The sequence below is a fragment of the Nelusetta ayraudi genome, unplaced genomic scaffold (genome assembly GCF_046127955.1).
Source record: "Nelusetta ayraudi isolate G7.1 ecotype Tasmania unplaced genomic scaffold, CSIRO-AGI_Nayr_v1 ptg000048l, whole genome shotgun sequence".
Taxonomy (NCBI): domain Eukaryota; kingdom Metazoa; phylum Chordata; class Actinopteri; order Tetraodontiformes; family Monacanthidae; genus Nelusetta; species Nelusetta ayraudi.
Window position 1 is genome coordinate 16,612,596 of NW_027466098.1, and position 26,060 is coordinate 16,638,655.

The 26,060-nt window shown below is 45.5% G+C and overlaps 1 protein-coding gene across 9 annotated transcripts in view; it reads right to left on the minus strand.

Moving 5' to 3' along the window:
• Positions 1–26,060, minus strand: part of tenm4 (teneurin transmembrane protein 4) — a 160,971-nt gene that overhangs the window by 119,040 nt on the left and 15,871 nt on the right. For all 9 annotated transcript variants that reach the window (XM_076036757.1, XM_076036758.1, XM_076036756.1 and 6 more), the window contains exons 2-3: positions 8,303–8,592; positions 6,993–7,265 (exon numbers count right to left, since the gene is read on the minus strand). In XM_076036757.1, the coding sequence (XP_075892872.1) occupies positions 6,993–7,265; positions 8,303–8,528 (499 nt within the window). In that variant the 5' untranslated portion in view covers positions 8,529–8,592. The remainder of the gene's footprint in view (positions 1–6,992; positions 7,266–8,302; positions 8,593–26,060) is intronic.

Consider the following 26,060-nt stretch of genomic DNA (forward strand, 5'->3'; position numbering starts at 1 on the left):
CTATTGTGTTTACTCATTCATTCTGGCTGCTCTGTTAAGCCTTCAGGTGCTGTAATATTCTGGGATTGAATACTGGAAATTAAAAAAAAGAAAAACTAGTGTGTGTGTGTGTGTGTGTGTGTGTGTGTGTATTAGTGATAAATACCAGGCTGGCAGAAAGAACATGAAGGCAATATTTTAAAAGATTTAAATTGAACAGGGCTGATGACAACTTTGAAGGTCAGTTCATCAATCTGGTATTGAATCATCCATCAATAAGCAGACTATGAATTGTACATTTACATATTGGCTATTGGTTCATGTGCTGTAATTTAAAAAAAAAAAAAATCAAGGTCGTAATGATACGATACACACCTCTGTACAGAGCAGTACATTAAGATTCAATACGATAGCAAAATCATATTATGATAATGATATGCAGCGTCATAAACTGCAAAATTCAACTTTTGACAGGGAAAAATTATACTGTAAGTACAACTTGCTCTGTACTTGTTAATCTAATTAGGATCTAATCATAAACTGGCACTGGCACAGCTTATTATAGACCACAGAGTTGACAAGCTTTCATTAATTTTGATCTTTCAATCTACTGGACATTGAGTGCATAAATCGCATACACTGTGGGAAAAAAAAAAAAGATGCATTTAGTTAGGTTTATCCTACGTTCGTTTTGTCCCTCCCCACTGCGGATAGCATGACGTGGTCTATTGAGCTATAACCACGCAAATGAAGTCTGGCTTTTCAACAACGCTATACGAGCGCAGATCTTGCATATAAAATGAACGGCCGACTCTGGAATATTCTGCTCACGAGCTGAAGTAGAAGGAAACTTCAATGGGGCTGCCCACTGCTCCAGTCTCGCGCACTGTCGGGAAGCTACAGCGCTCCGGTGCTAGAGGAGGGGATATCAATGTATGGAGCCAGAATACCAATAATATATCTTTGGAAAGAATATCTTTTATTTTGACACTCCCCTGCTTGCTGCTAATTCCATATGAAACCAAAAGCTACATTTTTTAATAAACTATAAGGCAAGTTAGTTTGTTTTCAAGCTGGGTTAACTCGGACAGAGTTCTCTTGGCTTTAACATTAGCTCCGTATGCTAAACCCAAACGGATGAACACTGGCAGCATAATCTATCGCGCTGGAATAGAAGACAACGACATTATCCGGGCGAGCCTGCATGCTGCTGTCACTTCAGACGTCCATCATGGCCATGTGACAACAAGGTCCACCCGACAACAAACACCGACTGAAAAACATATCCCATTCCCGTGTTGAGGCTGAAACACCTGAATATTTGGGACATTCTAGTCGGCATTGGCCTTGGCACAGCATCTGCCACCATTATTCTATATTTTGTTTACCTGCGCATCGCAGTTACTCATGCATGAATGTCAGCGATAGAATGAAGACGGATGAAGACAGATGGCTCACGACTTTCTAAATTCAATAGTCGGCTCCTGAAGGAGACAATTTTTTTGCAATCCATTTTTCTGGGGAATATGGAATTTGTAACGTCCAAGTCGGAGTTTTCAGAGTTCATACTTTGTTTTATCTGTTTTTTTTTTGCCACTTCTGTCTGTTGTCAGGAGAGTATAGTGCAATGTCTTCCCCCCGTCTAACCAATGCCAACGTCAATAGTCTTGTTTTTCTAACTTAAAACAACGGAACACGCAATTCAGATCAGCTGCACAGTTTTAAAACTAATGTGACGTCAAAACCAACAGATAATACACAATATAATTCATTGACAATTAACTGCGTCATCAGGTTTTTTTCCCGTCACGTCGATGTGTCTCCACTGTAACAGTCAAGGCTACGTGAGATAAATGTGCCTTTGTCTGAAATGAAAAAGGGGAACAAACAGAGGAAACCTCTCCCCCACCGCTGAAACGCCGCGGTTGGGAAGCGCGGCGCTGCTACTCGCTGCTGCTACTCGCTAGCTGCTACGGGTTTGTGTACTGTGAGAGATTTTTTTTTTTTTTTTTTTCTCTCAGAGCCAATCGGCTCCCTGAAGCTGCGGCGCGTTTCAACGAGAAGTACCTTCCCCTTATAGATATTCATGCTGCGTTCAAAGATTCAGTAAGTGAGCGTCACCCCGGAGATGTTAACCTCGATCTTTCAAAAGGTTCAAAGTCTCTCCAGAGGCTCCAGACCCTTTAACAGGTATCTGACACCGGTACCGGGGGAATAGATCGTCGCCGCCGTGGAGTTCCCTTCACGGACAAAACTCATCTCCACATCCCGAGCTGTAATTAAAGCCAGGAGTAGATCTAACGTGCTGTATGTTGATTTTTTTTTTTTTTCCCCCCCAAGATTTGGACAAGCAGAATGCTTTCTATAATTAAGTAATTATAGCAATTATGAGTGCATTTGGGGTTATATTGAATTTCCAGTCACGCAGCATCGGGGAAATAACGCAGGGGCATTTTGCAGCATCTCTACATCAAGGTTGTTGGTGAGCAGCAGGAATGCAGGTAGGAAATAAATATGATTTGGACGGAAGCTTCCGTATGACAAACCAACTTCAATAAATAAGACTCCCATCTCCACACCATGAGCTGACGTGGGCTTCATTTTTTTTTTTTTTTCAAGGAAAGAACTGCTGATTGATGACTCGCATTTACTCATGCAGAACAAAACCAAAAATTGAATCCACCGACGATACCCGACTATCACTCATTTCTAAGTGTCTATTTTTCTAATAACTTCAGTTGGTGAGTCTCAAGAGTTTCCTTTTTTTCAAACAAGGCAGGCAACAAAAAAAAAACCACCACACTGGTGTGATATACAACACTGCAAGAAGACAGACGGAGCAGTAGTCAGAGAATCACATGTCGCTGGAAGTTGGAGTATGGCCAGAATTCTTACATCCACGGTATATTAATAAATATGTAGATGAGCTTTACAATTAGGCTTCATTGAGAAGTTTCATTCCAAAGATGGACTGAGATCGGCGTTACAATTCTCATCCCGGTTTTGTTTAGCTATTTATTTTCTTTCTAGCAGAGTAACACCTTATTTTTCTTTCCCCTCTGGGGATCCCATATCACGGTCACATGACTGGTGAACTCGGGACTCATGAGGTGTTTCCTGCAGTGTGTGGAGGCCTCAACAAAGTCCTCATTGCTCGTGCGGCAAGAAAAAAAGAAAAAAGGAAAGGTGAAAAGGTGAGGTTTTTATGAGCTGCCGCTGTATGTTGTTTTGCGTTGCTCTGGGCTCTGCCCTGAAGCTTTGCCGCCAGCAAACAAAATTAAATAATCAGAAATTCTCTTCAGTAAATTGAACAGAAAAATTCAGTTTGTCAAACCCAACTTTTTGCCATTAAACACTGAAAATGGATGAAAAGGGTGCAGTGATTGCAAGGTAGGAAAGCAGCCCTTCCACGTAGTGATTCAGGGATGCAGATTGTCCCTCCGCAACGCTGTATTATTGCACATTTTTTAATCAATTTGGACAAGACCTCCCTTGAGTAGTGAAAGACGGAAAAACCAAATTAGTACACTGCATACCTAACCACCCACTGGAACTAATTACACTTTGTCCAGCGAAAAATACCAATCACACGAGCGTTTCTCCATCAACGGGGAGGCTGAGCTGAATTCACCATTCTCTACAGGTTTTTTTTTTGAGCAGGCGAATAATGGCAGTCCCTCAGCGGCGGATTAGGGAACACATCTGGATGAGCCCAAATGGGGTGAAAGCGGGGGAGCGGCGGCCGTCTCGGCGAAGCCCAGCAGGGCCGCACGGGAGCCGCTCGGCCCCTGCAGGACGTGCGATGAGTCAGCAGCGGCTGGCTGCTGGAGGTGTCCTGGAAGCGCTCCCCGCGGAGCTGCGGCATGCTGGGTAAGGAGACGGCACGCCACACGCACACACGCACGCTTGCTAGTTGGATGTCGCTGCACGGTAATCCAATACTGGAAATATAGGAACTGAGTGCCAGCGACTGGATGCTTACAGGACGGCTTTCCTTCACACTCATTTGTTGTTTTTTTTTTTTTGCATTTTTGGGCCATAACGACTTGTTGGAAATCTTCAACAATGGAGAATTATGAGCAAAAAAATAAAAAAGCAAAAACAAAAGGTGGAGCAGTTGCTCCAAGGCCATAAACACTGCGACTCCTCCTGCTGTTCTCACCACTGGAGAGAAACATATGGTGGCATTTAGAGGCTAATGAGAGACGGCAACATTTTCGACAATTAGTGCATGAGAATGTAAATAGAATATTGTGATGGCAAGCAGTGAAGAAATATCATCGAGAAACATCCCACTTTCCTGAGGTGGTAAAACAACAACAACAACTCGAGAAAAATATTAAATACAGTTTAAAAAATGTCAAAAACAATGAAAGTGGAGCTTTGATGAAGACATCAAAAGAAATCCGAAATCGTACTGTGAACTATAAACTTAGCAAGGCATTCTAGTGCAGCGGCAGTTTGATGTTGTCGCGACCTTCGAATTTCTATCAATTGTGCATTTTACTGGAGGCCTATTGTTCGTGCTTGAGCTACATAGTGCTTCCTTTCTTGACCGTCGCTGGTCACACGTAATGAATGTTAGACTGAAAGTGGCGACTTATTACTTCGCCACATTATAGATGCAGCCGATCCAGGACGCCCTTATTATCCTGGCTTTTTTTTTTTTTTTTTTAAATTATGTTTCATACACTGTATATGTGGAAGTGCCTCGGGGTAAAAAAAAAAAAAAAAAAGTTCCAAAACTCGCTCCGGCTTATTTGCATGCATTAAAATTAGGGTCAAGTGGGTCGCATGTGTGCTGGGGAGGGGAGGGGCCGGCGGCTGGAACACATTAAGGCAGAGTAAATGGTTTGTTGATTTAAAGAGATTAAAGCATACACAAGCAGGCCTGCTCGATGGATTTCAATTAACTTGCCATATATAAATTGTACGTTATCAGGCATTACTGAATTAAATGTCGAACGCGAGTGCTCTTTCTGCTCGGACGAGTTGAATAAAAAGCCACTTAGAATCTCGAGTCTCCCAGATGCGCCGCCGCCGCCGCTGCAGCTACGGGTGTTCTGAATACATTCCAGCGCAGCAACCCCTGAGCCGCCCGTCCACGGAGATCCTCTTTAATTATGTACAACGCAGCTAAATTCGAGTCCCCTGGCATTGCAGATGATCAAGCAGAGGGGGATGCCACGTTCTCTGCCTGAGTCATTCGGGCAAATGGATTCTACTTGCAGGAGTCATTTCTGTCAGTTATAATAAGAGGCTAATACATAATGTGACACAATCTGAAATGCAAAACTGCTCGCAAGGTTCTCTGCAAGGCTGCGCAGGGGCAATTAGAATTTCACTGCCGGCCCCTTGATGAGTTCCTCGATCTCCCGAGGATTCGGCAAGCGGGATCATAAATCTGCCAGTTAATGTGGATGATTCAGGTTGGATTCAGGTTGGGGGGGGGGGGGGGTACTAGAGTACGGCAGGAAGCGAAAGAGACAATGGGAGAAGATGGTCATCAGCAACGGCAACCAAACACAGAGACAGTGTGCAAGACTTTTTTTCTTTTCTGTCTTTTTTTAAAAATCGGGGCTGAAATTTGTATTTGACAACGACATCCAGCAATAGAAATTTTATTTTTAAAGCAATTGTTTGCCTTTTCTAAAATCATTCAGGTTCAATCTTAACTGTCAGCGAGTTTGACGTTGCAACGTCCCGACTATTGATTGTCACCGTACGGCATTTCAATTTGACTCGGTGCAGGAGTCTGGAAAGTTCCTCGTCCTCCAACTCGCCGACCGAGATGAAAACACGTGGCGGCGTGATAAATAACACTGCGGCACAGACACAGACAGAGCCGCCGCCGGAGGATCCGATGGCGCAGAACTCGAGAGCACGACCACAAGTCTGCACGTCTGCGCTAGAAAAACATACAGATGACATTGATTGTGTGTGTAAAAATAAAAACTGATGGAAATATGCATATTTATCATCATTTCCTTTTATTCCTTACGTTTTCCTCTACTTTGCTTGTCTGCACAGAGACTCAAGCAAGCAGCCAGAGTTTGACTCATTTCTAAACGGCTCCGACTTCACTCCGTGAACTTCCACGTCTTTGCGGGGCTTTCAGTTTTTGCAAACAATCAGGCATTAGGCAGACTGAGACCGGGGACCCAAACAGAATTCTCTAATCTCATTACTTTTTCAGCGCGCTAATCTACAATGCGAATGACAGTATCTTCGGCCCGGCTGCCATTATCTCCTGGCATTTCCCACCACTTGACGGGCGGCTCAGTTACATATTCCCCTCAGCTGGAGTGACCTTCTGAACAAGCACACTGGGGCTCATCTGGCCGACACCCCTCCGGGGGTAATGCACCAAGCCGCAGGAAGATGAATTCAATACATATGGCTTCTCATTTCCTGGCACTAATTTCACCATGAAAACCTCCCAGACTGATTCCTCCCTGCCGGGTTCCACGTGATCGCGCTCTCTCGCTCGCTCGCGTTCGCACGCGGCGGCGGCGGAGGACGACAAGCGAGGGGTAAAAATGAGGTGTGAATGACGAACAGCAGAGGTAAGCGTGTGACAAATGTGCGGTTGATTCCGCGCGGGATTTTTTTTTTTCTTTTTTTTTTATCTCAAATATCCCTTTTTTTCAGAAAGAAAGAAAAACAGAATAAAAATGCTCTCGTTTGATGCGTTCAGGCTGGAATTGCGTGCCAAGACGTGCAGAGAAAGCAGCAGGCCAAGGGTCTTGCGGTCCCGTGGACCCCCCCTCCATTCCCCCGCACATGCCCACTGTTTTAATCTTGCACTGTGTAATATGGAACATGTAGCGTGTGTGTGTGTTTTCATTGTCTCAAACATGACATGCAGCCCACGTCGCGGGAACCAAAGACCGCGCTTAAGAAAACACACACAATAATCCGTTACATGTCCACATCCAAATCACAACCACATGGAGGAGTCGGAGTCGGAGCGGGGGAGGGCGAGGGAGTGGGGAGGGGGGGGGTGCCCCTACCGTTCTCCGTGTTCTCGTGCTCGGTGTCGGTCAGGGTGAGGTTGGAGTTGGCCCGGCTGGAGAGGCAGGAGCTGCGGCCCGACTTGGTGTTGCTGCGGCCCCACAGCCGCACGGCGTGCTCGGGGGACATGATGCCGTCCGTCTCCGTGTCGGGGTCGGAGCCCACGCTGACCGAGTAGTCGCGGTGCGGCATCCCCATCTCGCTCCTGTAGGTGGCCACGTGAGACGGCAGCGCCTCGCCAAAGCCGAGGCTCCGCAGGGAGAATTCTGCGCCTGCAGGGAGGACGGAATATTGAAAAGCAGTAGGCGGCTCCAACTGTTGCTAGTTGTTTGAAATGATCAATTCCAGTTTATTGGGAGGAGGGCGAGGAGGGGGAGGTAGTGACTGCCGCGTTTCCTTTTTTGCTTTTTTTTTGTTGAGGCAAAATATAATGATGAAATCTTGTTGAAGAAAATACACATTGTATCACCTTTTCAAGTTGCTAATTACAAGGCTGGCTCTGAATTCCTGGATTGAAACAACTTTTCACCTTTCAAAGTTTCAGATTCAGATATCTTAAGTTGTTTGTTTTTTAACCCAATAGGAATACTGTTTTGTTTTTTGTCAAAGTGTTTTAATTTACGCAGCGTTAGTTGTGTTCTTGCATCTTTACAAGTCACGAATCAAAGCTCAGACATTCTCTTGTCTCAGGTATTTAATTAGCGGCAGATTGTCGGGAGATTTGAAGTGCAGGCCTTGATTTTTGGAGCGAAAGAGACCAGAGCTGAAGCGACCGCATGAAGTTTGTTGTTCTTTACTTCAGGACAGCGTCAAAAGTCAATTTTTAGATGTCTCTACTTTTCTTGACTAGCGAGGAGGATACAGGATATTTCAATATTGTTCACATGCGGAGGTCTTGAATTAATGAGCTGCTGTTTGTCCGGCATGTAAAACAGTCTGAAAAACAGTGGACTTGAATGTGTTTTCATATATCATAATATTTTCGGCACTACGACAACAATTTCACCTCCATCCTTTACGGTGCGTGGCTTAGCAATGTTGCCTTTTAACAGCGTGCGTTTGTCCAGTGAAATCACATAGAGCCAATGATCAATAATATATCTCAGCATGCAGTTTTCAGCGGTGCCGCGGTGAGGTCAGCGCCAGGCTGAACATTACGAGCTGACCTGCGGAGCACGAGACTGGGAGTGAATAACCAAGAGGCTCCATGACGCACACAGTCAGACACGCACACACGCACACAAAAGCCTCGACCCATCTCACGCAGGCACAGCATGCAAAGTGAGAGGCAACGCTGAGGCAGGCTGACCTTGTCTGCCGAACTCTTCCACCTCGTGGTGAGTCATTTCCTTCACGCGGCTGCCGTAGGCCATCCTGGAGTCGTGGTCGAAGGCCTTGAGCGTCTCGCTGGAGCTGTACGACTTGGCGTTGGGCTTCCCATCCTCGCTGTCGGCCGAGGAGCTGGTGTAGCGGTGCTCGGCGTCCTGCCGCGCGGCAGTGAGCGAGCGGTACGGCCGGCGTTCCTTCACTTCCATCGCAGCCTGCGCGCGGGTTTCAACATCAAACGTGGGCGACGGCGTCGGTTCAGATCCAGGGATTCTGTAGAAAGTAGAAAATATATTAAAAAAAAATAATAATAATAATAATAAAAAACAAAACCGGACTACCCCCCCAAAAAATAAATAAATAAATAAATAAATAAGAAATTTACTTGATGCATGAGACAAGCAGAGCTGATTTTTAAAACCTGTAAGCCTAATCCGCCCATAATGCGACTTACAATCACTACTGACCATCTTGCATGAATGGGGGGGGGGAAAAAGACCATTTGGATGCAGAAATTACTGATCCCTCACACACACACACACGCAAACACTTTGGCAACTAAACGGATGCAAATGCGTGATTCCAGACAGCGGTTCAGCACACGCACGCATACACGCGCGCACACGCAGAAGGACAGCGAGAGCAAAACCCGGCAAGATTAGATTTAATAAAATACAGCACAACAAATCTCGCAGCTATAAAGTTTTACGGCTCAAGTCTTCCACAAATTTTCCATCATTTTATGAGCCGCGCGCACGGGAAAATAAATAAATAAATAAATAAAAAAGCAGAAGCGCAGTGGAGAGAAGGCGGCAGGTGTCCGTGAATTGTTTTGTTTCCAAGATGCAAAAAAAAAAAAAAAAAAAAAAAAAAAAAACCAGAGGAGGGAATCAGGGAGTCAAACAAATCCGGGGACGACTCAGAAGCAACGGAGATGATTAAAATCTGGAACATAAAACCCCGACTGTCAAACAGCACACGACGATAAGCCCGCGGGGAATTTAGGCATTAGAGCTTTGCTCTACATTTCATTTCCTTGCCTCAAAAGACCAGAGATTCATACAGCTATACATGTTAAAAACACACAGCTGAGTTCTGGCTCAGACTTCAGACTCCAGCTCTCAGTGTGAAAGACAATGAGACGGAGGAAATTACATTCCGACGCTCAGTCCTGCGCGTAATTAATGTGCAATACAGTGGCAGTGAAATGCGACTGAAATCGCAAAAAAAAATAAAAAACATTAAAAAATAAATAAATAAAGCGGTTCTTTCAAAGTGACAGTTTAAAGCGTGGGATTAAAAGTCAATACAAACTTGATTAAAGGCTCAGACGAAGGCTATTTCACTTTGAGGCTTTATTACGCAGCGCGCTGAAGGAAATGAGCGGGCCAGATATTGCCACGATATCTTCTACACCCGCGACTCAAATGAGGCGTTGCACAAGTCCCAGATTTATACATCATCGGCTGGAAAAGTAAAGTATTCACACAATCTGGATCCATTTACCTGAAAATGAATCAGCCTGATGGGATGCGAGTCGCTGCACTCACAATGCGCGCACAACTTTTGCCAAATCTAGGAATTGTTTTTTCTTTTCTTCACTGCCCTTGTCACTGTGTGTCTGACAAGGATTTTTCCACCAGATAAGCTCTTTATGAATACTGTATGAGATTTGCGCTGGTCAGAACAGTTAACAATAATCCGGGGTGAACTATATTTGGCCCCGCTTTCAAAGGAGTGTGTGTGTGTGTGTGTGTGTGTGTGTGTGTGGGGGGGGGGGGGGGGGGGGGACCCTTTATTGAAGATGTCTTTGTTGGCTTCCAGGGTCTTTTTGTTGGTATTGACAGCTGAAAAGATCCCAGTGATTAATGACTCTGGGCCTCAATACCAGGACCTCTGGCACAGGGCGGAGAGGATGCTGGAGAAAATACTCCCCTCTTTGCAGTCCAAAGGCCACTTCTTCTCCTTCAACTGCTCCCAAAGATCTCGGATGCAGCTTGTGCGTGTTGCTTTTACTTTTTGTCTTTTTTTCCTCCCCTCCCTCTCTACCCCCCTCCCCGCTCGAGATCCTTGACGCGATCGATGCTGTTGTGACAAAGACAAAAGTGAGAAGCAGCAGCAGCTTTTGTGAAGTTTGGAGGATGTTTTGTTTTTGGCCCGTGAAAGAGTCGGCCACCCAGTTTTTTTGTTTTGTTTTATTTTTTGAGGCGTTGCTCCTCCGTATACACTCATTAATAATCAGACTCCGACCTAATGAGATGTTTCTCCGAAAGCCATGGGAAAGGTTTTTTTTTTCTCTCCTTTGTAATTTTTTTTTTTTTCCTCGTCCAAGACACATCAAACTCTGATGGATGATAAAGGTTCCAGACGCTGAAACGTGTCCACCTTCACTGCCGTCACGGCACAATTGGAAAAACCAACACGGTTCTTCTTCCTAACAAGGCTGCAGCTGGCACCATCATTGTGCTTCGGTGCCAGAGAGCAAAGCTGTTGTTCTTGTTCATCTATGTCTAAATCCTGGGGAGAGGGAGCCAAAGTCAGGGAAATGCCAAAAGATAATAAACAGAAGGTTTCATTACAAAAGGGTTTGGGTGTTTTTTGTTTTTTTTGTTTTTTTTTGTAAGATGCCTCAAACCCTCCTCAGGGAAACAGAGGTGAGAAGAAAGTTGCTGGAGGACTGTGTCAATATATAAAGACCTGCTAAGGACGGGAGATGCTCCTCCAGCCAGAAAGTTCGAGGATGGAGGAAGGTTAATGAGGGCGACCTCACAAAGAGTCTGTTGGAGAAGTTATTTACAAAGAGGCTGTGAAAAATGACTGCGATGGATTGGAATCCCTGAGACAAAAAGATACAAATTGCGCGCTTTTATTTTTGCAGACAAAGTCCCAGCGGAGCTCGAGTGGTGCCAGAAAGAGATGGAGTGCGTATCTATGCAATGATCCAAAATCGATCCAGGACAAAAGAAATAATGGATGGCCTGTTTTCTCTCTCTCTCTCTCTCTCTCTCTCTCTCTCTCTCTCTCTCTCTCTCTCTCTCTCCCTCTTTCTCACTCTCCCACTCTCTTTAAAACAATTGCGCATTCAACTTTTGTTTTCAATTTCTCAAGTCTGTAATTGGCAAGGGACTAACAGGTGTGTGCGCACGCGCAGGTTTATGTGTGTTGTAAGTCAATTGTGAAGAGCCGGCAGTGCTGAAGATTGTGCAGATTAGCGTCCTGCAGTTAAAAACAACGAATGGTTGGCGCGTTGGGGAGCAGAGATGTTGCCTTGGAGTTGCAATGCGTGTCCTTTTACAGGACGACCGCAGGGTGAAAGCTAACGCACGGCATTATGCAACGTCCCACATCGGACCCGCAACAGCTTGTCGGCGGGAGGTTTTTGCGTGCGTGCGAGTGGTTGATAGCTGGCTGATCGTGAAAATCTGTCACGTAAAAATTTCAACCGGCATCGGGGGGAAGAGGACGAGTAGCGCGCACGTCGACGCCTCGGACAGTTGGTGGAGCTTCTGCTGCCGCGGTGGAAAGCACCACAGTGGCTCCCAAGTGTCAGAAGGTAATTAACAACAGTGGCCATCAGCTGCGTTTTCATATAATTACGCTTGGGGGAAGAAAAACAACTGAATCAAATAAATAAATGGATAAAGTGTGCGAGGGGTGTGTTGGCCTCGCTATGACCATCTGCTTTGGTTTTAATCATTTGACTGAATTTCACTCAAAATATATCTTCAAAAAAAAAAACTTGTCTTTGCATACTTGTTCACTGCGAATTAGCCCCAAGAACTGCTTGTACTTATACTTTTCTGTTTCGATTAAGATGGCCACTTTTAACAACCCACACAAGCAAGCAGAGTCAAAAAAAAAAAAGAAAAACCTTCGATGGCAGACATATTAAAGGCCTAGTTTGTAAGGTTTAGCGACATCTGATGGTTAGAGAGGGTATTGAGACCAAAGTATTACAGATAAAATGTGAGGGTGAAACTTTAAAAACCTGAGCAAAACCAATCCGGTCTACATTTTTTACAGAAGGACACGATTCAAATATGAATTATTGTTATTTGCAAAGGAAGAGAGACTCGGAATTTCTTTTTTGTGATTTTGTCCAATTGAAAAAAAATATTATTTCACATTCCATGGCCAACAGATCCTTTAAAAATCCTCCCCACTGGCCCAAACAAACGAACCAGTGACAGCGTGAGCTGTTTCAACTCTGGTTTTTGTGGCGGTCAGATCGTTATGACCACTGCTCCAAGTGTCAGCAGTGGCTTGACAAACAGGATCTAAATATGTGGGGAGGGCATTTGGGCACGATATAAATGCAAATAGGCCAGCGCTGTCCATCAAACAATTAGCAGTGCACTGAGAATTGCCATTCACTGCTGCTGCATTATAAATCTCAGTTTCCATGATGATTAACCACTTGCTGCTCTTTACATGTCGGCATTTTTGTCTTTTTTTTCACAGGATTCAAGTCTGAATGCTAATTTACTTTTTTTTTTTTTTTTTTTTTGCCAAGATAAAACAATAAACAAAAAAATATAAAATCAACCCCAACATTTCAACAAATCCCTCAGAGCGGTTTTGCAAGATAATTACACAGCAGTAGCCAATTACTTTCTGGTGTAAAATGTTGTAATATGATTTCTAGACAAGTCTCGGCCGACATGAAGAAAAAGAGAGTGAGTGAGCTGATTCCCTAAACCTTTGGCGAAATACACCTGCTTTCTGGCAATAAGGTGGGTCAAAAATGACAACTGTCCAGCCTTTACTTCTCTTTTGCTCATTCCGTGTTTTTAAGAGTGCGAGTTAAAACACCACATTGAGGAAATCTTCCCCTTCTGATGTCAGAAACTGCCCTGATGACATAACATTGTCAACAACACTGCGTCTACCATGTGTTCTACTATCCAGTATGCAGAGGACAAGAAATGAAGGTGAAATTATGTTTTTTTTTTCTGTTTGTTTTTTTGCAGGAGGCCGTAAAGACGGGGTTAAATATGCTATTTTCCATGCTAGGCTGCTTCAATGGAGTCTGACACACGAGATAAAAATCCTAATAGGACCATAATTGTTTGCCAGCACACAAGCCAAAGTATCCAATTAAATCATAGTTGAACGCCTTTTTTGTTTTTTTTATTTATTTTTTTTAAATAAAAACTGAAAGACGATTCAAATAAACTTCAGCTCCTTAATTAGTGTTGTTGCAGATATGCAGATAAAAACAATTGGGCTAAACATTTGAGTCAACCTTATTGTTCCCACCCTGCCTTACGGTCAATATCGAGGGAAAAAAAGAATTTAGCCAGATATCAAGAACATTGTCCAGCACATCCATTCAGAGCCAGTAAAGCTCCAAACAGGCTCCACTTCTGGAAATCTTTCACGGTTCTCAGCCATTGAAAAAAAAAAAAAAGAACCCTCCTTGGTCAACAGAAAGGTGTGTTTTCAATAGAGTTTTTTCTTTTCTTTTTTAAACCCGCACTGGGCAGATTGGGTACAGCGGCTGAAAGGCTTCCTGAACAGCCCTGAGTCCTGTTGTGCTAAACACACGCTGGGTGTGGGGGGTTTGTGGAGGTTGGGGGGGTGGGGGGGGGGTGGTCCTCGGCAGCCGCACTCTTCCTGGATCAAAAACGAAGCCCCCCCTTTCTGGCAGTGAATGGAAGTGAACGCGATTAAAGCCTTAACATAAACAAAAGTAGCCCGGGTCGGTCGCTAGCAGCATGCTCCCTGCGGCTAATCACAGCTAGCAAGTCCAGGTTCCTTCCTGACAACACAAGTTATGTGTGTGTGTGGAGGGGGTGGAGGGTGTAATGCCTTTAGAGCAGCCTGGTAAATACCGGGCAGGACTCTCTTTACAAGAACTCTCAGCAATGATGCACAACTCTGACCTTGGCCAAATGCAGCCAAATGTTAGCGGTGCAAAAAAAAAAAGGAAAAAAAGCCCCTGCGCTCACTCAACTTCTCTCTTTTTCTTTTTTTTTTCTCCATAAATACTGAGAACACAACAGAGAGGCATTATTTTCGCGTCTGGCCGCTCGGTTAGCCACTGCAGCTCAAGTGCGGATGGAGTGGAGCATGAGAGGAATGAGCCGGCGAGGCATCCAGCGCCCAGCCAGACAATAGGCTGCTTCCCAACGAGGAACCGGGACAACAAATCAACTTGAAATAGCTGCAGGTTGAGGAGAGGACCTCTCCACTTTTGGGGCCCTGAGCACTTCTGTTCCTTAAACACGCGGGGTGAGTGCAGGGGTGACCCGCTGGTGACCCGCCTCTCATTAGTCCACAATTAATGCTCCCTACCCAGAAGAAGGCCTGACCTGAGCTTTAATTATAGCACAGCCTGCGGTGAAACCGGGCCTGATAGCAGTGGAAAAAGCGGCAAGCAACTTTGTCTCTCGACTCGCTGCGACAAAAGTTCAAAATGCCCGAGGTTCCCCGCTGCAGCCCGAGGAGGAGAAATGGGGGGGGGGGGGGGGGTAGGATGCTTGAAAAACTGTACGTCATTGTGTTATTTTTATTTTTAATGTGAGAAAACTGCTGAAGTAGGTAGGACGAAGCAGCAGTAGTGCAATACATACCAGCAGTAGATACTGGAGTTCCACACTGGACATATTATGAGTCTCTTCTCCTCAAAAAAACAGCTGACTGAAGCTCTAAATGTGTTTCTATGGCTTTGTATTCCACTGAGAACTAACGCTTCCAAACGGATCCGAGCCCAAACCACCGTCCAGTCCGATCAGAACTCTCTCCAGCTACACTGCGACTTTTAAACGAGTCAAACACTATAAAAGCCATTAGCATTAGCTGCCCTTCACAAAGTGCAGGCTCCCCTCCAGCCATGTGGGAAACATTTCGGAAAGTTAACTATAGTTTCCCTGAATGTTTGAAATAATATATTTAGTTCCCCCTGAGGAATAAAAGCTGTTTTGTCCTTCGTCATTTTAATACGGCACATTTTAGATGTCTAATCCTGCGACGCTGTGATATTTCTGCTCGGGGTTATCACACTGTCAGACTCTCAAACTGTCCTGTGCCTAATTACAACATGCTTTTTATCACACAATAGCTGTCTCCTTTTCAAATCTGGCATTTTAATGAGATGTTTAAAAGCAGCAACAGGAGCAGGCTTTTTTTTTTTTAAATAACGTCACTGCAATTGCAACTACTGCCGCTCAACAAAATTCCTTTATTTCCTTTTTTCTGCTGCTTGATTCCACTTGCCTTGTTGAATTAAAGCAGTCTGCTTTTCTGCACGGACCTGATTTAAAAAGTCATCAAGGAAAAAAACTTGATCTATGTCACATGGCAGCGAGATGCAAAAAACAAATTAAAGCCTTGTGTTTTCTTTCTTTTTTCTTTACGGCCTGTTTTTTGTTTCTTCCAATCTTGAAAGAAAGTGTAGTGGCAGTAGTTTAAAGGCTCTGAAGGGCACTTAAGGTACAGTTAGAAAGCCTGTGACTCCCAAGACAGTGGCATTAATATCGGATGAGGAAATTAAATGCTTACATGAAGACGATGCACTATTTGCAGAAGGTTTTGCTGCTGTTAACGTGAACCTGAACGCCCCCAAATTGTTCTATACGTTGCCTCGTTATGATGCATGAAGTCTGATTTAATGGGAAATGAAAATGCCCTGAAATGATCTTCCTCCACTGATGTTGCAATATGACTGATCTATCTATCTATCTATCTATGATCTACAGTTTTTCACGAAACAAAAGCGATGTCTCTAAAATTTCAAGAAAGTACAATGGCAATTTGCAGGTGTTTTCCGTTAAGTGGCGCGGAAGCGCAAAAGTCGTCACTTCTCGTAAAATCTCAGCCCGCGAGATTTCCGAGAATTACATTGGCGTTTGTTTGTTTATGTTAGTTTGCTGTCAAGATATATATTTTCCCTTTGATTACTTGTGAAAAATATTCCATCTCCTCCTCTGTCCAAACATAACGCGGCATTTTCACTTGAACTGGTCACGTGACCTCCGTACGTCACGTCCGGTGACGCGTAAATGCGAAAAAAAAAAAATTGTATTCATGACGCTTTTGCAGTATGCCTCGATATCGATGTCTGAAAAACCACCTCATGAGAGCGTAAAAACCTTTTAGCGATCTTTGAGAGGTTTTTCAGAAGTTTCGGAGTTTCCATTGCCAGTTTTTTTATTGCGATATTTAGGTTTTGCACAATTCTAGGGGTAATGGAAAGGCTGCCGGTGAAAAAGACGTGAACCGGACTCCGGTCCAGTCGAGTGTGACTGTCTTCACTGACTCGAGCCGCAGTTCAGTGGATTTGTGGCGTCCGCAGTTGTCTGTATTCCGCTTCGAGGGGGCCACTTGTGTTTGTGTCTTCACCCGAGGGTTTCGATATGCAAATAAACGGCGGAAATGGCTTCAATTTCTGTGGAGCTCCGCGGATGCGGCACATACGCAGTTTGTATGCAGAGTGCGAAAACGTAAGTTGACACGCGCATACCTAAGTCCCCCGTCTCCGGCTCGCTGGATGTGAATGTGTCCCAGCTGCTAAAGTGCTTCCAGCTAACAATGTAAATCCAAACAGCCACACGGACTCGTGATGACAGAGTTTGCAGCCAGCGAGAACGAATTCCCCTTCAGTTCTTTCCAAATTCCTTTTTTTTATTTTTTTTTTTCCCTCCAAATTACCTTTTCCACCATTTTAATCTATTATAGAGGTGTTCACCTTTTACTCTAATCTTACCTTGACAGAGCGTGCGCCGCGCTGTGTTTTTATCGTCTTTGGCACATTGGTTTTGGACCATAATCTGTCTTTTCATGAAGCTGCAAGTTTCCAACTGCCATTTGCAGTAAAAGATTTTTTTTTTTTTGCAACACCACATTCTGGCCTTTCAGGAACTGTTACTGTCTGTCTGTACTTTCAGGGGTAATTGTGTTGGAAAATAGGATTCTGTTTTTAGAAGCTAATTCTGTGATTACGTTCTGAATTCAGTGGCCACGAAAATCGCAAAATGCGCCGACGCAAAACTTGGAACGTTTCGCTTTCAGACACAACCCCCTGTTTATTCCTCTCAAAACGCCTCAGCAATCACTTCTGACCAGGTGCAGCGATAACACTGCCTGCCCCAATTACCCAGGAGAGATTAATTCATGCGTAACAATACGTTTGCTGCTGTGATAGGTGGGTAACAATTTTATTTCAGCTCCATGGATAAAGGTGTATAATGTGTCCTCCACTGATTTTCCCAGGTACAGTTGTGAGGCGTTGCAGTCCACGGTTCACTCAGACATAACAGCGGCTGGTGTCTGCCGCTGCTCTTTCACAATAGGGGCTTCCTGAAGTTTCCTCCCAGATCTGTGAGTCGTGTTCGCCCTCAGAGAGGAAGTGCACTTCAGAGAGCATAGAGGCTTGATCATAAATCAACCATGATGGAAGTCGTCGGCTGGAAAGACGGCTTCATCTCGGCTCCCTTTGTCCTACAGATCCTGGCCCGACACGAGGGCAATGCCGTGTTAAATGTTGCATCAGTTATTCCATGCTGGCTGTTTTACACACACACACACACACACACACACACACACACACACACACACACATATAAATATATATGTATTTATATACTGTACATATATATTGTATATATATATACTGTACATATATATATATATATACATATATATATATATATATATATATATATATATATATATATATATATATATATATTTATATATCCACGCATACATCCATACATGCAGTACACACACATATATATATATATATATATATATATATATATACATATATATATATATATACATATATACATATATATAAACACATCTAAAAAAAAGGTATTAGAAGTAGAGTAATAGAAAGGCAGAAACAGCCTCGCATTTTGATTTTGTATGTCGAGAAAACTGCAAGAACGACACGACACGGAACCACCTCCTTAATCATATCTGCTCTAATTAGGTTCCCGACATGGATCTTAACCGAGCATCACCAGATGAAACAACCAACCCCGGCAGGCGCTGGGAACTGCGTGCTAGCTCGGGCGGCAACGTGGCTAAGAGACAATAAAAGCAGCGGCGGCTCACTATCAACGGCATGAAATCAGCGCACGCAGCAAAAGGCGGGTGGGCGGGTTGGAGGGATCCTGCATGGTAATGATCTCACTCTAAGTGCCTATAACTGAGTCATCTCCGCCAGGCCCGGCTCTGACAACCGCACACCTCCCGTTATCTCCCGTCTCAGCGGCGGTCTCTGGGCGGGCCTAATCGCTCTCCGGCTTCATCATCACGGGGCCGGGTGACAGCGAGGGGACACGTCCTGAGGGCGTGGCCTCTGCGCGCTGAAAAACACGGGTTTTTATTTTTTTGGACCGAACGCAGACCTTTGCTTGCACTACAATAGTGCAGGAGTGTCAAACTCAAATGCACAGTGTGCCAAAATTGAATCTCAAATTTAAAAAACTCGTCAAAATAATTGACGCGCAAAAATACCTGCAGAGCACTCTGGGATTTGTAGTATTAGCAATACATGTGCTGTATAATACCTGCGGGCCAGCTCAAGTAGTGATTTTGTATTGCTTTGCGGCCCAAATTTGACCCGCAGGCCAGAGTTTTGGTGGAGGTGGGTGTGGGTGTTTAAAATTGAAATGAATTTTGCCCTCCGTCCTCCGGTGCAGATGCCAGTCCTGAGAGGATCCTCCCGGGGGCACTGAGAGTCGACGCTGGCTGATTTGCCCCCCTAACTGATTATGACACGAAATGGCTGACGGGTAGCTTCTTGGCACAGCCGCGTTGACTTGCGCAACCCCCCCACCCTCCCGCCGGCCCCCCCACCCACCGCCCCCGAGGCACCGGAGGTCTGCACTCTCCTCCCATCCCGGTGGCTGAACATTAGACTGCGCCACGGCTTGTAAAAAGCTTAATGCACAAATGCCTGTGCAATTTCCCTTCTTTTTTTTTTTCGTTCTTCTTCTCCCCCTTCCTGCTTATCTGCCGAGTCTTTAATGCGGCTTTCAATCCCCCTCACCCCTCCCTACCCCAAAATGTAAGAGCTTGCTCTGACACGGGGTGCAAAAAGTAAAATAAAATAAAATAAATAAAATAAAATAAAAACCTCACACAAACACACACGGACACGCGCACACGACAAAATGCAATCAAAGAAAAATGCGGCCGTGCTTCCTGTGACGTCCTGATTGTTGATGCACGGCAGGGAAATGCCCTTTCATCCGTCAGGGCCGTGCGCTGCATCCTCCTATATAGAAATTTAATTCTGCCAGTAAATTAGGATTGATCACCGCAGCTCCAGGCCACAATCAGCAATCCGTGATCTAATCAGTGCCCCGGCCCTAGACAGAAAAGGATACTTCCATAAATAAAAACCATATGAGAGCCAAAGCAAGTGCCCATAACACTGGAGGTAATCGGATTACTGCGTGCCCCTCCACAGGTGTGCTTTTAGCCCCTTCCCCCTCCCCTTTGCCTTAATATGATGCCACGTGCATCACCGCCGTTGTTTGCCTGCCTGACGCTCAGGGTTTTACATCATACTTTCATCAGCGGATCCACGCGAGTGCAGCAGCGGCGGCAGCGACTCCAGCCACTGCTGCTGCTGCTGCTGCCGCCGCTGCTGCCACTGCTGCTGCCCCCGTGGAAGCTTCCTGAGTGAGATCCCAGGGAGACAGCGGCTGTCAGGGAGCGCCTTCGCCCGGCGACACCCGCTGTAATAAATTACCCAGAATTAACACGTCATCCCGCCGCTCGGCGCAGCAGCCGCACTCCGCGCAGCTTAATGGACCTATTAACCAAATGGATGCGGGGACAAACCGGCTCTTGCCGCTCGATTTTTTTTTTTTTTTTTTCGCTCTTGTTTTTGTTTTTCGTGCAGAGCGATCCCACGATTAGGGCGAGCGACGGCGTTTCTTCCTCGAGTACGAGCTTTGCTCGCTAGCTGGCTTTGTTCCTTGGTGCGCATATTTCGCAACCGGTAACTTGGTCCCCCCGGGGTGAGGCAAAGAACGCAGAGAGAAGCCAGAATCTAAAACATGGTTTACTGCATAATGTGGCGAGAATTAAAAAGTCAAAGTGGTTACGTCAGTCGTGGGTTGCAGGGAGTGACGGTGCTGTGGGTAAAGCCTTCTTGCAGCTCCACCTGCACGTGGAGTTTCAAATTACTCTCTCCCCGGTTCTCTTGAGAATCAAGAATGCAAATGCGTCAAGACCTCGTACTGTGACTGCTGACTTCTGATTGAGTTAAATTTGATGTATTTATGTGGAAATACTGGAGTTATGACCAACCATGCTGGCTCCCCTGGAGAGCTGGAGTCCAATAGCAGCTATTAGGCATCACAGGGTGCACAAACACACACACACACACACACACACACACACACACACATATACACACACACATACACATCAGGGACAAGCGTTCAGGCTTTAACCTAAAAATGATTCAGAATCGCCAATTCTCCTAACGTGCAAGTCTTTGGACTCTGGGAGGAAACCAGAGGCGCTGCAGAGGAACCATGCAGACACTCCACACAAAGAGGCCCCGAGCCACAATCCAACCCAGAACCTCCTGGCTGTGAGGCGACGCTGCCAGCCGCCGCAGCACCGTGACAGCAGAGACAGACAAACAGATGAATCCAAGGCAGCCGCGCCGCTGGAGTCTCACATGAACATATTACAAACGGGCCAAAATGGATCTTAAATACGGAACACCAGCAGGTAAGGCCCGGTGTTTATTACTGAGAATCAGCAATTTCTCTTTTGCGTTTCATCAGAAAATGCCTCTGGGAGACTTGGACCAAAGTCGTTTTTCTGCATTTCTTTTTTTTTTTTTTTGACAGCGACTCAGTTTGAAAAGCAGCAGGAAGTAATGAATGGAGGAGCAGCAGCCGCAGAGAGCCTTTAGATGAGGGGCTGCGGGCGACGGGCTAAACACCTGCAGCTTCTGAGCGAGGCGGCCGACTATTTGCCTCCCGACTTGCTGCAAGAATCGCGTGTCAGGTTTCCAGAACATACAGAATCATAGGGGGGGTAGGAAAACCCCCCCCACAAATAATAGATCAAATTTAACTTAATATTCGTTACGACAACAACCTGGACTGAAACCTGTAACACGATTCAACGTACAGTTTATAAAATGTGTCTTTTATTTCTGTTTAATTTCCTGTTTTTCAGCTGCACTTGAGGAACCACACCAGTCAGACACGACGTGAGTTTTTAGCTCCACTTGTCTTCAACCCCCACAGGCTAAAAAGTCACAATTACCGGCTGAGATCAACAGGCATCCTCATTGTCAAACAGGAGAACCGCTCGCTGCAGGAAATTCCTTCAGGCTTTTCTCCTGAAATGCTCCAAATCTCATTTTAGTGTCGGAGAAATCCAGCCGCGCCAGGCCCCTCCCACTTTCCAAGGGGCTACGCGGAAAGATTCTGCCGCTACGATAGACCTCCTCGAAATTGCAGCAACCGCTTTCCAGTACGGAGACTGGAGAAATTAGATAATTTGTAAAAATTTAAAAAAGACTGTCCTGCCTGCCTGAGCTATAGCTCATGATTAAGCCCTGGAGCGCTGAATAGTTTTATCAGATAATATGATGCTGATATATGTTGGATCATCAATATTTCAGAGTGGTTTCAGAATTCTGGCCGTTAAAACAGGTCTGGTGAGAGTTTTATCCAGCAACACGAGGAAAAGATCAGAGGTGCAAAATGAAAAGAAAGAAATCTGATCATTTTCAAATAATAATAATAATAAAAAAAAACAAAAAAAACATGAAGAATCCTTAAAGCTTCGGGCTCATAAATAGTATATAAAATAATAAAACAAATGATTAAATATTAATGCAGTTACTCTTACTATGCTGCACTCAACCTGAGGGACCTCCCCAGCTGCATCTGGGCTGCAGCTCAGACGGACACTTGGGGAACAGCATGAGAGAAAATATTTGTGATTTTGACAACAACGTCTCGTGGTTTACCTCTCGCTCTAAAGCAGCCCGTGACTCATCTGCATCGCAGGCCTTTTATGATAAAAATAAAAAACACACAAAAAAACGATCACAAACCCACAGCATGTGGAATTTCTGTCCTGGGACCTGCTCAATGCGCGTGCTCATTGTCTCCCATCTAAGTGGGGTCAAGAAAGCCCACATTGAGTCATGAGCACGAAGCCTCGCCAGGACTCGTCCACTCTTAACCCAGCATACCAGGCTAGCATCTCCCAGCACAATGACTGCCTTTGTCCCCCCTCGGTCCCCTCCTCCCTCCTCCAACCTCTTCTAGGCTGAACCTGCTTAAAACTTAATGGGCAAATCCTCCAGCAGAGTGCAGAGGACTGGCGAGGAGACCCGAGAAGGAGGCTTCGCTATGAAACCGACCCCACAGTTGCGCTGGAAGCAGAACGGCCAACCAGTTTACACTGGATGAGCTTTGGCGCCGCTAAGGAGCGGCGGGCAGATCATGTGATCACAGGAAAACTACAAGTTCTCACAGGAACTAGCTATGCTACCACGACAATGGTGTCGGTGTCAGGTTTTCAGTTTAATCATATACTGTAAACTGTTGACCGTTCAGGTCGGTAGCAAAGTGCTTCAAATGTACCAGTGTTCTTTTTTCGAAAGCATCTTCACCTTTGCTGTCATTTGTTGGCTTGGCAATGCCACACAGGCACAAAGAAAGACAGTCAGACAAATCATATCACAATGAAGCAAATTGTTGGGCTGTACTTTGCCAAGCTTGGAAAGCACCTACAGGCAGAGGATGCTACACAAGGCATGGAACATTACTGGCGACCTAAGGCACCACCTCGTCTACATGTTTGATTTGCTCTCCTCAGGGCCACGATGCCCCCTTCTGAAATCAAATGTCTTGTGTGTGTAATCCGATGCAACCCAATTTCACTTTTCATTTTTGGAGCCACCTGATCTGTGAATGAGCGTGGAAAAAGAGTCCCGGGTCGCAGAGATGGGATGCTGCCATTCCCAGAGACAACAACCCAACGAGCTCTGAAGGCTGAAAGCAGGAAGTGAATGAAAACTCGTGAAAATAAGGGGGGGACACTTAATTAGGGTGGGCGTGATTGAACGCTGCGAGGCCGGGACCGGGTCTAACATGGGTTCCAGATGGCAGCCTGTTATTTCACTGTGCCCCGCTAATACCGCTCGATCTGAAGGCTGGTAACCCGAGTATCCCATGGGCCCTCCGGCTCCTCCATTGCACTCAGGGAAAAAAAAAAAAAAAAAAAAAATCAGGGCTGAGCTCCCTTTCGCTCCCACTGCAGGTTTACTCAACTTTGAAAGAGCTGGAGGGGGGGAGGGGAGTGGGTGGGGGTGTTTGGGTATGGAAGTGGAGGAGGGGTGTGTGCGTTTGTGTGTGTGTGTGTTTGGGTGGGTGGGTGGGTGGGTGGGTTCGTGCATGAGCGAGTGAGTGAGTGGATGTAAGGAGACGAGGAGGTGGTGGTGGGGGGGGGGGGTTGTGCGGTATTGCCTGAACAAAGCATGTTAACACCAGCGCGCTGTTTAACAAGTTTAGAGACAAGCGGGGGGCTTCCTTCATATCCTCTTCGGAGGCTGCCTCACCTCTTCCCCGACAGCAGGAGAGAATCCCGCAGTTTACACTCATCCATCTCTCCTGTTCTGACTGTAACACCTCCAATCTGTCACGCCGGCGAGTGACGCGGCGGCGGCGGCGACTTCTTTTGGAACAGGAGGAGAGAAAAAAGGAAATAAAAATAAAAACCACCGGCGCATCTTGAAAGGCGGTGTGTTGACGGGGGCGTTTATTTTATCTTTTTTAGCTGTTGGACGCACCGACATCAGTTGTTGGGTCTTGTCCAAGGGTTAGGCTTGTTGTTTATTCTAATTCTGCCGTTTGCTTTTAGAAGGGAGACGTTTCTGGAACGGCTCCAGCTTAAAGGAAAACTCTACGTCTTCATAATGGAGCGTGATGTATTGCCCTATATCAGAGCTCTTCTGCTGCACCGCGGCGCGCAGGTGAAACACCGCCGTGCATTTAAGAACGAGGTATAAACATTAACCCAAATATTTCAAGACGGTCCGAGGATATTCCTTTTGAGGAACACTGAGATTTGCAATTTGGACTTACTGTCGAGCGCTTTTCTTTTCAATACGACTTCAGAAGAAAACGTCTTTAAAGGCCCAAACTGTGAGATTTAGCGACATCTAATGGCGAGAGGGCGTATTACAAACCGTGTTGGTTTTAATCTCTGTTCTCTGATGTTCCACTTGAGCTCACGACATTCCTACGCCATCTTCAGTGTCCGTGCGGCAGACACGTTCTGCACATTCACGGCTACTGGAGAAAAATAGTGGCACGATATGGCCACGTCCGTCTAAGCGGCTCTTCCGAAATCTTCTCTTCTAAGAAATGCTAAATATCAATTCGCAATTCCAAAAAATATAAATATGTATATTTTTTGGTTCCTTTCGATGTAAGCAGAGCCCTTGAATTTTCACAAACTGGCCCCTTTGAAGAATCTTATGCGTAAAATTTAACTGCCGAGAGAGGAGAGGATCGATTGTTCCGCTGTTCCGTCTGACGCGGGGATCCTCGGAGAGAACACTGGACGAGACCTCGCTGTGTCCGGCAAAATAAATCAAACTCATAATCTTTTGTCCTTTAGTTTCATTTCCTTTTTCATTTATTTTTATGTACTTTTAATCTTCTTTATTTTTGCCAGTCTGGCCGCAGTGCGTGCCACACCGGACGCTGGGCTCACGGCAGCTAATCAAAAAAAGGCTCGGACATCTCGGCGTCGCTCCTCTGACTGGGCCCCAGGTGCTCGCTGAACATTACAAATCAAGTTTTTCAGGGGTTTTTTTGTGTGCAAATGTCAAGATATGAATTGATTCAGGCCGAACCTCACTTCCACTCGAAAGGTGCTGCGCGCACTGTTATTATGTGGGCTCTCTCAATTAAAACAAATGGAGTGGCTTGGACAGAATTTCTGGCGAGACGGAAAGTCTGACAAGGTAAAGTTTTCACCTCAGAGAAATTACAGCGTCGGGGAACTTGACAAAATTCAATAAAGGAACAAAAAAGCAGTTCAGCTCGTTTAAAGGCAAAGTGTCTGGGATTTAGCAGCGGCCGGCGGTGATTCCATCCAAATTGATCCCCTTGAATGTTAACACACCGGGCCTTCCCGACCGTCTTGAGGACGCTTTACATAATTTATCCAGAATCTAACAAAAGGTGGAGGTGTGGAGTGGGGGGTCTCGGTGATTCGCGCACAGTGTTTGCAAAGCAGAACAGGCCGCGAAGTGGTATCACTCACGACGAGCCAAATAAGCAATAAATAATCCTGGCTATAGGTCAGGCTGAGTGCGATAGCGCAGCAGTTTCCTTTCCTGCGACAGGCCCATTCTTCTTACTCAGCACCGCCGCAGCAGTTTCCCCGGCCATGATCCATACCAAATAAGCTACTTCAGTGTTTTTGCTTGTGTTCTGGCGCGTACGAAACCCCCTTTTTTCAGGGCACAACGGCACACGGCCCGGGAATTTAAAAGGCGCGGACCAAAAAAAAAAACAAACAAAAAACAAACAAAAAAAGCCCAGACTACTCGTGGCACTGGCCGAGCGTTTGCCTTCCAAAAGCTGCACCTGCACGGGGAGGCCACCCTGCAGGAGCCCAGCTGTCCCTCATCTTTCATAGTGGTAGCAGATTAGCAAACTAAACTGTGTCCTTCAGGAAATATTCCCAGTTTGAAGAATAATTATACTACCTGGAGCCCCACC